This window comes from Hydractinia symbiolongicarpus, chromosome 7 (genome assembly GCF_029227915.1).
Source record: "Hydractinia symbiolongicarpus strain clone_291-10 chromosome 7, HSymV2.1, whole genome shotgun sequence".
Classification (NCBI taxonomy): Eukaryota; Metazoa; Cnidaria; class Hydrozoa; order Anthoathecata; family Hydractiniidae; genus Hydractinia; species Hydractinia symbiolongicarpus.
Window position 1 is genome coordinate 12,440,647 of NC_079881.1, and position 12,176 is coordinate 12,452,822.

General features: G+C 30.2%; 1 protein-coding gene and 1 long non-coding RNA gene across 2 annotated transcripts in view; both read right to left on the reverse strand.

Moving 5' to 3' along the window:
• Nucleotides 1-12,176, reverse strand: part of LOC130649533 (E3 ubiquitin-protein ligase CHIP-like) — a 75,782-nt gene that overhangs the window by 1,236 nt on the left and 62,370 nt on the right. Inside the window, exons 2-8 of the mRNA XM_057455828.1 lie at nucleotides 9,761-9,937; nucleotides 9,200-9,398; nucleotides 5,299-5,375; nucleotides 5,133-5,221; nucleotides 4,974-5,043; nucleotides 4,406-4,462; nucleotides 4,239-4,321 (exon numbers count right to left, since the gene is read on the reverse strand). Of these exons, the coding sequence (XP_057311811.1) occupies nucleotides 4,239-4,321; nucleotides 4,406-4,462; nucleotides 4,974-5,043; nucleotides 5,133-5,221; nucleotides 5,299-5,375; nucleotides 9,200-9,398; nucleotides 9,761-9,850 (665 nt within the window). The 5' untranslated portion in view covers nucleotides 9,851-9,937. The remainder of the gene's footprint in view (nucleotides 1-4,238; nucleotides 4,322-4,405; nucleotides 4,463-4,973; nucleotides 5,044-5,132; nucleotides 5,222-5,298; nucleotides 5,376-9,199; nucleotides 9,399-9,760; nucleotides 9,938-12,176) is intronic.
• On the reverse strand, nucleotides 608-4,226 carry LOC130649538 (uncharacterized). The gene is made up of 2 exons (XR_008983061.1): nucleotides 2,965-4,226; nucleotides 608-2,418 (listed from the first exon to the last, which is right to left on the reverse strand). It is a non-coding gene; the product is annotated as an uncharacterized LOC130649538 (long non-coding RNA).

Genomic DNA, 12,176 nt, shown 5'->3' on the forward strand with positions numbered 1-12,176 from the left:
GGCTGTTTTTTATAGAGAACCCTTTTACATGTTAAATTTTGAATTTATATACTTTTACAAGTCAAATATTAACAATTTCTGGAGGCCAATATGACATAATTTTTGCAAAAAAAAATTGGCAAAATCTTGATACATAAATATCTTAAGACCAAAAAAACGTTTTAAAGATTTAGACTCGGTTAACAACTTGTTTAAGGTGGCAGTAACCCTTTTAAAAATCGGATTTTTTTTTTTTACATAATTAGTTACGAAAGGTTATTTTCAGACTATAGGCCGGTTTCCATACAGCTACATTTTGTGCCCAGTCGTAAAATGCGCCGCGACTTTTATCACATACCGAACCATTTCCATTTAGCGATTTTTGCACACGTGTTTTTTGCAAAACATGGCTGATGTAAACAGACAATATTTGTTGCTGCAAAATTTGAGAGCAGTCCTAGCAATATTTTTATGGCGTAGAAATAAGCAACGTTGTAAAATACGTAAGAAAAACATGTGGATGAGACAACTTTCCATAGAAAGAAGAATCAAAGGACTATACAACGTTTTGCTTATGGATTTAATGTCGTCAGATCACGAGTAGTCTTTTTAAGTTTGTTTACAATGTTGTTTCTTTGTGCCTCCACAGACTCATTAATGTTATTCTGTTTTTCATCTACTTCACTTGATTGATATATATTCTGATTCTCTACATTCATTTGGCTTTGACAAAAATTTAACACAGAAACGAGATGTTGCTAGCCATATTGAAATGTTATAATTAAAAATTCTTTCGTAATTCATGTAGATTGCTACCTTTTGATTGGCTGTTAAGCTGCAGCGCAAAAAGTAGAGCCTGTTTAACTTTTTTTAAATCGCCCCAGCGCATGCAAAAGCGCGAGGTCAGCGGAATTATTCTGATAATGCGCATGCGTAGATCAAAAGTCACGGCGCTTTTTACGACTGGGCACAAAATGCAGTTGCATGGAAACCGGCCTTATATATCCATATTTTTCTGTTGTAACACACTTGTCACGATTTTACAGCTAAAATACTATTATCCTTTACCAAAAATATTCAGCCTCAACAATTCCTCTTTTAAATAAAATTTATGAATAATTAATTAGTTCTGCCGAATATAGTTTAAGTCTACGTGCTTGCAAAATTGCACAGAAGGAAATGACGTAATTATTAAAGAGATACGTTAATAACAACAAAGATGGCGCATTATGTAGAAATTTAAGACGATCTTCATTATGCTACACTGCACGAGCTTTAACCTTCGATAGCATTTTCGTTTTACTTTAAAATTTTCAGACATGCTTGGTGAATCATGCAGCCATGATACGGTGTGCGGAAATCTTTTTATTCGGAATTTTTTTCTTTTAACAGCGTTCGATGCAACAGGGGATGATAACAAAGAATCTTTTGAAAAAAAACAAGACTATTGTTAAAAAAATAAGAATGAAAAAAAAAATCTGCACACCGTTTTAACAGGGTTAACCCGAGGTTCATTTAAAAACAGAAGCTGATGAAAAATAACGAGATTGTAAAAAGTTAGAGCTCGTAGAAGCCGATTTTTTTCTTGTTGATACATTTTTAAAAATAAATTTCTGCTGACTCAGCAATTTTAGTGTTAAGTTAAAATCATTTTATTATGTATTAATATTAATAATAATATAGGCTATATTTTTAGGAAATAGTGAAAAAAAATAGTATAAATAAAACACTGAGTAAATAATTCAGCTATTTGGACAGCTAAAAAAGGGTTACTGCCACCTTAACAACTTTTTGAGCGCTACACCATAAGTTCTACTTAATTTCTTGGTCCACTGGCAATACTGATGGGTTAGAACAGAGGCTTTAAGAATTTTCTACAATTTCATTGTTCAGTGCAGGCTAATTGTAAATATGTGGAAGGTTTAGATGCTGATTTTCACAGTCTCTTTGAATTTGTTTTGATTGTATTTTGTGTATCCCATTCGTCCTTTGGTTTCTTTTTCCTATATTTGATGAACCAGCAATACGTTTTTGTTGTTGATATTTCGATTTTAAATATATATATTTTTACATCTGTATTTGCATAAATAATTTTATTGAAAAATTTTGTTTGGGCCATTAGTATGAAAAAATCTTGTAAACCTCTTTACAAAAATTCACTTTAGTTGAAAATTCTGTTGGAGAAGACAAAACACATAAATGTTGAACAACTATTTAATGGTCTGTCAACATAGCTCCGAGAGGGGGTGTTGGTTTTTGAAGCCCATATATTTTGCCCATATTTCATTTATAATACATGAACTGTTTTTTCTCCAATATTGCTTTCATCCATATGAATATTCATATAACATAAGTGTTCTTTTGAAAAGACTCGTCTATTGCAGTTGACATCATTTTTTATTAATTCATCTTTGTTTTTGCACTTTTTCATAGGTAAGGCTAAAAAATGAGGAGTTAAAACCAATTTATACATCTTTTGTACATTATTCAAACATTTAGACGCTGTGGAAGAACACTAACTGTTTAATAATTTATCCTTATCTTTCGCAAAACATTCGATTTGACCCGGTTAATGGAATCGACTTGGATTGTAAGCCGCATGAAAGTGATGGCTTTGATATCACTTTAAGAAATATGTCAGCAGATTTGAATTGTTTGGTCCAATTTTTATTTATTTCCTAATATTTCTTTTCTTTGATCTACAAAATAACTAGCTATAACAGCGGCATCCATGAAGTACTTATACAATAAAAATCCTTGAATTGCTTTCCCTTAGTATGGAACTTCATGCTTTGAATCTGTTACTGTGTTAATTAAAATCAATCGCAGAGTTTATTGAAGTTAATCTTTTTTTTTGAAATCAAAATGTATTGTCATCTCACAATTATAATAGTGGACACTATTATAATTGTGAGATACACTACAGTAATAATCAGCCCTTCTTCTGTAAACACTTACTTAGTTTTGGAAAAACCCTTTCCCTACCTGCAGATATGTTATTAAAAATTTTGTTAGCTATTCAGGAAGCCAAGGTATTGCTTGAATTAAAGTCAAAGAAAACTTTCAAAGCTTACTTGCAGTAAAAATACAAATGAGGATTTCATATACTAATCTTTAATCAAATCACAAACATTATAACGTAGGAGTATTTGTTTATAAAAGTAGAAAAGGTTTTATGTATAAATAAACTGTTGTTGCACAAGTAATAAAACAGTTAGTACCACAAAATAGGCCGAAAAGATCACTCTTCTTTTACCAGCATTGTGACAAGATCAGTCAAAAACAAAAAGTCCTGGGGACAAACCCTGCGCACAAACCTGTGAACAAGAAGCTGCATAATCTAGAATTTTTTTTGAGTATAATCTCCAAATTGATTTTTTTAACAACAACAATACATTTTCTGCTAAAATCAACACCGCTGGTGGTACTATAAAACTTATGTCAGAAGTGAAACAAAGAAGAAATTTTGAACAAAATTTGAGTTGGTAACATTTGATGGACCAATAATCTTTCAAAAATTGGGGCAAATTTTATAGAATTGAAACAATCATTTATGCAAAAATACAATTTCTGCACAAGGCACTGAGAAATTAAAAATCTCAAAAAATTGAAAGCCTTTTCTCTTTAACTTTTATCTGGGAAATTTTATATTGCTGCAAATGACATGACAAATGAATTATTTAACAGGCTTGTGAAAAACAACTTTTTCCCCCTTTGCAGACTTTTTTCCAGTGGGTGTGAATGGTTCTGCAAAAAAATATGACTATGTAACGAAAAAACATTTTTATGCACAAAAGCCACACAAAGAATTTAATTTTTATTCCCTATCCATATAATTTCCGCTGTGGCATGAAGCAAAGATGTAAACCAAACATTGGTGATTTAAGCTGTAACAATTTCTTTATCACACTTGCTTGATTTAAATAATGGAAAAAAGGTTTGCTTTTATGCCCTATTAGGTATATGTGTCAGGAAAAAGTTTAAAATTGGTCAGCATTTATTAATAAATTCGAAAACTTGAATGTTGGCAAAACATATTGTATTCTGTGCAAATGGTACAAGAATAAGGGTTGGCCAACAAGTTATATTGTGAAGATATTTTAAGCAATAAGAAGGGTTTTCATAAGCATAAAGAGGATGAAAAATACACTATTTATGTTATATATTTTAAGGTTTCTCTATTAAAGGGAAGATGATGAACATGTCTCTTCTTTTTTACTACTTTAGTGAAAACTAAAACAATTTTTAGAAAAGGATACGTAATACCACTTGGAGTTATGACTGGGTCTCGCATAATTTCGAAACTAATTTTGCCGCAGATTTGATCAGGTACCTCTCTTTTCTGCAACAGCAAAAAATATGATATTAAGGAGGAAAACACATATGCCTAAATAAATTATTAACAAAAAGAAAGGAAAAGAAATACCTTTCGTCTTTCATCAATTTCAGAAAATAAATTAGTTACTTCAGACAACCTTTTACTCTACAGAAAATAAATTTCACAAAATCTTATAAATAACAAAACACTGTTTATTTCAAACCATGTCACTTTGTTACTTTTGATAATTACAAGACATGAGAATAAATTATCTGATTGACACTGATGTACAAACACAAATTTGATTTTTTAAGACTAACGTTGTCTTTTAAAAAAACAAAAAAAAGAATACACAGGAACTTGTTTTTACACACTTTTATAAGAACCATATATTTTTTTCAAGCATTGTAAATAGAAAATTAACATTTTTAACCTTGATGGTGAAAAAAATGAAAAAAAAAAGTTATTGGCCCAAAAGTTGTAAAATAGAATGACTTCACTATTCTTAGTTACTGTATTGATGGTAGTCTTTTGTATTTACATTGAGACATAACATCAACATAAAAAATAACAAATAAGAAATGCAATTTTAACTTGTTCAAAGAAAAATGAGAACATGCTTAATCAGTTTTTTATCATATCTTTCTTTTCATTAAAATACATCCAAAGTCCTTACAGTGTCAGTTTCAATAGATTTGACTGCTTCTTCATCACTACATCCATCTTGCTGTAGTTGGACGATTTTTCTAAACAAAATATTTAAATTTATGCAAATCATAACAAGCAGATACTGCAGTATAGGAAGAAGTGTAAGTGATTATTAAAAGTTAAAAACCGTTCTTTTTCTTCTAATATTAATCTGTTTAAATAGGATTCTAGCTCAATTTCTTGTTGAATTCTTTTTTCTTCCATTACATTCCAACGCTAAAATTAAACATACGTTATAGGGCTTATCTCACAATGATTGCATTCACTAAATAATTGGTACTCCAACATCTTACCTTTTTTTTTGCAGCCCTTAACGCAGATGCAATATCATCACCAAAATTCAACTTTTGGTCTTTTGCCAATTCATGTGCTAAGTGAGATTTAAAAAAGTGTCATAAATAAACCATGTATATTTTTCAAGTGAGCACATCTTTTCAATTAGTTGAATTTATAATGTTAAAAATTAAAGAAATTCTGGACTTATACCTAAATGATTTGCACGAGAAATTCCCAAAGATATACCTACTTTTTGTTAAATTTAGTGCAACTCTAGATATAGCATTTTAAATATATGCTTTTTTTGCCACCTTGACCACCATTGCAAACTTCTTCTTTGTTAAAAATTTGTAACAATCTTTAGTCTTTTTTTGTGGCATGTGACTTGTTAGGTATGATGTTAAATTATTACTGACTGTTATAGCCTAAACAGATGCCTTCTCACCACAAAATGAAACAAAAGTTCTGTACTAACAATTATTTTAAAAAAAAACTAAAAATAATTCTGCATCAATGTTCTCACATACAGCTAAGCAACCAAACGAAAAATTAAATACAAGTGCATGATTTTTATTTTAAAAGAATTTATATTTTGGAAGACAAGTTACAAAATTTATTGGTGGTGAATGCTACACTGCACTGATAATTGCTCAAATTAATATGAAAAAAAAGCAAATCAATATTTTATCATAAATTACCTAGCATCACAATAATTGCTAAAGCCCGTATAGAAAATCCACCATGGGATTTTTCCCATTATCGCTAATCGCAGTTACCATCTAGGCCTTTGCGTTGTGTTTAGCTAAGCTTTGTTACTAATGCGGAGGTGAACACAAGTGTGCAAAATTATTGAATTTAGTTTCAGAACAACTAATTTTACCCTTTTCTTGCAGCACTCTAAGGGAAGAAACTTTAGCAGAAGAAACTTTCATGGTATCAAAACAACTACAAAATTTTTTTGTAGAATTTTCAGGGGAATAAACTTTCACAGTTGAGCAGAAGTTTCTTTTTTTTAAATATGCTCTTACCCGAGAAGGTCAAACTGACTTGTGGCATTGTTTGAAATGGTCATCCTTTTTGTTTGAGTATCAGGAGCAAAGCAAGAGGAGCATAAGAGTGACAGCATTAAGGGTCGTTGGCTATAATGCTCTATGCAAGCTTTAGAAAGCTCTTATCATTAAAGTGCAGCATAGTTGAGAATAAAATAGGCCTGGGAACAAGTTTAGCATATTCTAAATTTTAAACTGGTTACCTCACATTTTTGTATCTAAACGGTACAACGGAACACACAGCATTGATTTTTGTGCTACACATTGGAAATATTAAAGGAAAAGAAACTTTAATCAGAAATTAATTTCTGTCTCTTACTGTATGTTCTTTAATATCGTTTAACTTAGCTTTAGCAGTTCTTTTTTATTGATTTTTGAATTCCTATTATATATATCAGGTACGTTTTTATTGCTGGGTAACTTAGGAGACCTTGTCTCTAAAAATTGCTAGTTTTCTTTATATATACAACAACTCCCTGAAAACAAGGTTGATGACGATACAAACTAATTTCTATCATACTCATTTGAGTAATCATACTCAGCTAGTAAGGCAAATTGTAGATCAGTAAATGTCTCAACCTGTTCTTTCAAACTGTTTTTTGATTTGAAAACTCATGCAAACATCTGTTGCTAACACATTAAATTTTCATTTCATTGCTCAGCTATGTGACTTTATCATGTTGACTAATTCTCTTTAAAACAAAAATCTTCCGTACGATGTTGAAAATTCGAAGAACTTTTTCTAACCTTGTTGCATAGGCACCTTGTTGCATAATTAATTGTTAAGTGTTTGGCTATGAAAGTCGTTAATTCTAGTGGATGAAAGTCAGGGTGCAGTTGTTAATTTCACGTGATACGGTTACGTGCCACAAAGACTGGATCTAGTTTGAAATATTTTAACAAAGAAGGTTGAAGCAACAGTCAAGTGGCAAGAAAAACAAATATTTAAAAAGCAATATCTGGAGTTACATGATGAACATTCAACGAAAATTGAATATGTCATTAGGAATTTCTTATGCAAATTTTCCAGGAAAGTTTAATGCTACTAACTTTGAGGGGTATATATTTTCGCTTCACAAAAGAAATTACACTTCACAGGTATTAACTTTCGCTGATGATTGTTTATAAAAAGTTTGTGGGTATTTTCGCAAATGTTGTAACAATATTCAAATATTTTTTTTAATACAATTCACACAAGAACAATTTCACTGATCCCTTGTATAAAGATACTGAGTTCAATTATTTTCACTACAAATGAAAACAAAGTAAATGTCTGACAGAGAACATTGTATATGAATCATGCATAACTTCAAATGAAGAATCACACCAAAGTAAAAAATATAAATAAAACAACTTTTAAAAAAAGATTCGATAATCACAAGGAAAATTAATAAAAACGCAAATTATACAGAACTTTCAAAAGAGTACCATATAATTATAAACTCTGGATTTATTCCGCGAATCACATGAGAGTACTTAGAAAGTGTGCACCATACAATCCAACAACCAAAAAATGTAACTTGTTTAAATGACAGACTTGATATGGCATTATCTAAGACGACAACCTACTTAATAAACGATCAGAATTTATATCAAAATGTATAGGCACATGAACTAGTATAAGCTAATTAATTACGACACAAGGGGCAGATGTCAATAGAAACCATTACATTGTATATAGTTTAAATAAGAAGACATTAAATTGTAACGTTCATATCTCAACTGGCGATTGTTAAAGAAATACATGAAACTCTGAGTCTTGAGATTTCTAGTTTTTCTCTTTTTTATTAAAAATGAATATTGCTCCACCCATTTAAAAAAGGGGGTTGAGCACTCTACTTGAACAAGAGGTGTAAAAGGAGAAATTTAATTTATATATATATAATATATATATTTGTGATTTACTTTCAAAATATAAAACGAAATGTTGGCAAACTTACCTCATTTTACTAACAAATTCATTAATTATTTTTCTCTAAGATTAGGACAGTCACTTTTTTATAGAGCTAAAATTTTTATTCTTGTTTGAGATGACAGTATTTTCACAAAATAGATTGGAGGGATTCGGGGACATTCTTACATTTTTCAAAAAAATTGAGAATATTTAAGAAGATTTTTGGGTGATGCTATGAGGTGAAGAACAAATTGTTGTAAGTAGGTTTTAATACTAAAATTAAGGAGATTTGAGGATAGTTGTTAAAAAATCTACTTGTAGAGAAGATTTGAGTAGACTTTTTAAATTGAGGAGAATTGAGAAGTTTTGAGGAGGCAAGGCACCCCTGTCAGAAAAAGTAATGTTTGGAATAATTCCGGTTATCGCATATATATGCAATATTTAAATTTATTGGTGAAATACGTGTTTTTCATATTTTATTAAACAGCCATTTTTTAAAACGAAAACACAAAGGCAAACTAGCTTCTATAGTTTTTGTAAATGATTTTGTCGATGATTTTTTCCGTTTTAACAGATAAAATTATTATATATATCTTTATGGTAAATAAAAACATAAAAAAATTTGCAAGAAAAAAAACATTAGATGTTGGGCACAGATAAAAACAAAAGTTATGCATGCACTTAAAGCTAAAAATATTTAACGATCGATTTTTCACTTAAAGTTTTTATGGCTGAATGATCTTAACTACGAATGAAAAATCTTAATTACGACAAATAATCTTACCATGACAAATAATTGCTGATATAAGATATAATTTATAAACTACATGTTCAATTACGTTGACAACTACATAGGCTACTTCAAACCTTTAACTCTAAGTTTCCTGGTGAATTTATATGCAGTTTGTCAAGAAATGTGTTTAAATAGAAATAAAACATTTAAAACCACAGGTCTAAGGGAAAACATGCACATACCTTGTTTGAAATTTGCAATAGCTTCATCATACAAACCATTCTCAAAGTAGGCTTGTGCAAGAAAGAAATGTCCCTTTACACTTTTGGCATCAACTTCTATTGAATGTTGACAGTCAGCTATCGCTAAAGCCCATTTTTTTAGCTTTAGATAACAAAGTGCACGGTTGTTGTAAAAAGTAGCTGAAGTTGGATTTTTAATCTAAAAATATAGAAGGAAAAATTTTTTCCTGTTCTTAGGAAATTTTAACTTCATATTTTAACAAGCTCTATATATCAGAAATTAAAACTGTTTAAAATGTATATACACAGTATTTAATCTTTAAAAGTTTAATTGAATTTTTATTGAATTTTTATTTCAGTGATATAGATACAGATAATATATAGTTACAAGTTTTAAATATGAAGGCCGTCAAATAGTTGTATTAGCTAATCGGGTGAGGCCACCAGTGAGAAAAAACCTACATATAAAAAGTGATATAAATATATGTATATATATGATGACAAATGTAGATATTAACTCAGATTGAGCTCAGTTTAAGTTAAACAGATCAACACACTTACAATTGCTTTTGTGTAACACCCTATAGCATCATCATAACTTCTAGCAGCAAATAAGCGATTCCCCTGTTCTTTTAATTCTGTTGCACTCATCTTTAGTTTAATTCATGTCAAAATGTCTTCTCACAATGTATACTGTATTACAACACATGGAATAACTGTAACATTAATTTTTTTTCTGTAAATGTAAACAGACAAGTCTGAAGAACAAACAATAACTATGATATATTTTAAGAACAAGGAAGGAGAATTCAATACGTTTTTCTTTTTAATGCAGCTATATGAGTATGCAGCTCATGTTAATTGTGGTGACTTCAGTAAACCTTCTAGCTATCCTGTAAAATGATAGGCATCACTATGGCTCTGACCTATAGTACAGTACCTCAAACAAGGTTTGAGAATGAGGAACCTTTGATGCAGTTAACTCATCAGGTAGCCATGTTGTATTATACATGCTTTGAGTATTGTGTCGTTTGCCCCAGGTCAACATGCCTCTGCTTTGCCTTCCTTAATGAAACAAGTCAACAAGTACAGGCACATAAGTCAGTCCATTTTTGAGCCATAAAAAACTGATGTTGCTAGAGACTAAAACTACTCAGATTTTATACCTACAAGTATCTGCCTACTCAAAGCAATTTAAGTAGCAGTTGGAAATCCAAATCAATCATCATCTTTGTATCTAGCCAGCTATATTGGATTATATGGCACAGACATCAGTTATATTGGATCCTTGTAGCACTGGCGTCAGGGAAAACCTTTGGATATCTTATCAAGGGAGATATTGCATGTACAGTGTGTTTCATACTATTTATTATATCATTATGTTTTGATCCAAGAAAATGTCACTTTTGAACTATTCTAGTAGTTATTATGGATTTTATACAAGTAGAGTATAAGTCCAACTTTGGACCTCATGTTCTTACTTTGTAATTTTCTTGCATTTGTTATTACTAAGTAATTACAGTAAGGGCTACAAAGGCTAACATTGCAAGTTTGTGGCAAGGTTCCTATTTTTAAGGTATTCTATTTATATTAGGCAAATATCCATGGTGACAAAGGGGTTTTTTCAAAGGAAGGGACTACACACAAAACATTTGATCACATTTTTTTTTACATAAAATTTTGTTTCATAAGGTGGTTCTTTTGCTATAGCTTTATGATTCACTGGATTATAGAAATAGTAAATGCAAAATTTTTTTTGGCAATCGTCACACATTTCTTTTAATTATAAAAAAATAAATTTAACTGATTGTTAGGATCTCAAAAGATAATTTTATTTGGCACATATAAAGCACACATCCCCGCAATGGCAAGGGTTTTTTTATAAAAAAGATAATGAACATTAAACATTTGATCCTGCTTTTTTCCCAAAATTTGTTCAATCAGGCAATCTTTAAGTTATGGCTTATAACACTCATTGGATTTTAAGTATATTTAGATACAAATTTTGTTCTGCAATCGTCACACTATGTAACTGAGTGTTTGAAAATCAAGAAATAATTACTTTCATAGGGTCCTTAATGCAGAGTGAGTGGAAGTTAAAACATGGTCTGGCTTTCCATTTTTGTTTAACTTTATTTACATTAGCAAACATCTATAGTGGCAAGGGTTTTTTTTTTTAAAAAAAAGGAATGCATATTAAACACTTCATCATGCTTGCATTACACATTTGATCATGCTTCTTTCACCAAAATTTTAGCATAAGAATAGTAAATATAATTTTTTTTCTGCCCTTGTCACAAATTTTCTTTAACTGAGTGATTTAATTCAGATTTAACTGAGTGCTTGGAGATAGGTAATAAGTTAATTTGGCAGAGTCCCTGATGCAGTGATGGGGGGTGGGAAGGGGGGGATATATAAATGGTCAGTTGTTAGGTATACGTGAAGATGGGACTAATTTTCTGGATATCCTTGGAAATCACAAAAGCAAGACTGGAAAAGTGAATTAGACCGACATAAAGTAGGCCTGCTTATTGAATATATATATATTTGATGCATTAGTTATCTAATTGCATCAAACAGCTCATTTATTTTATTAGACAAAATTAAACGAGCCAAACTTTATTTTTATTTCAGCTATAATCAGCTATTTGAAAGCTGCAACAGTTGTCATTTTATTGGTTATAATTTTAGTCGTTACTGCTTTTAATTGGTTATTATATTTAGCTGCTGAAATCTTAAACAAAAAGGAAAAATAGATGAAACTTCTCTGTTTGCACAATATTGTTCTGTTGTTATTTTATTGAGTAGTGTTGGTTTGTGTGTTCATAGTTTTAATATTGTGGAAGAACAGTTTTCAAACTATAAATCAGTGTTCTATTCAGGTGTATCCTGATATTTACATAAATTTAGTGATTTTTTCAATGTTATTTATTTTATATTAGTTTTTTACGTGTAGCTATTTTATTTTATTTTATTT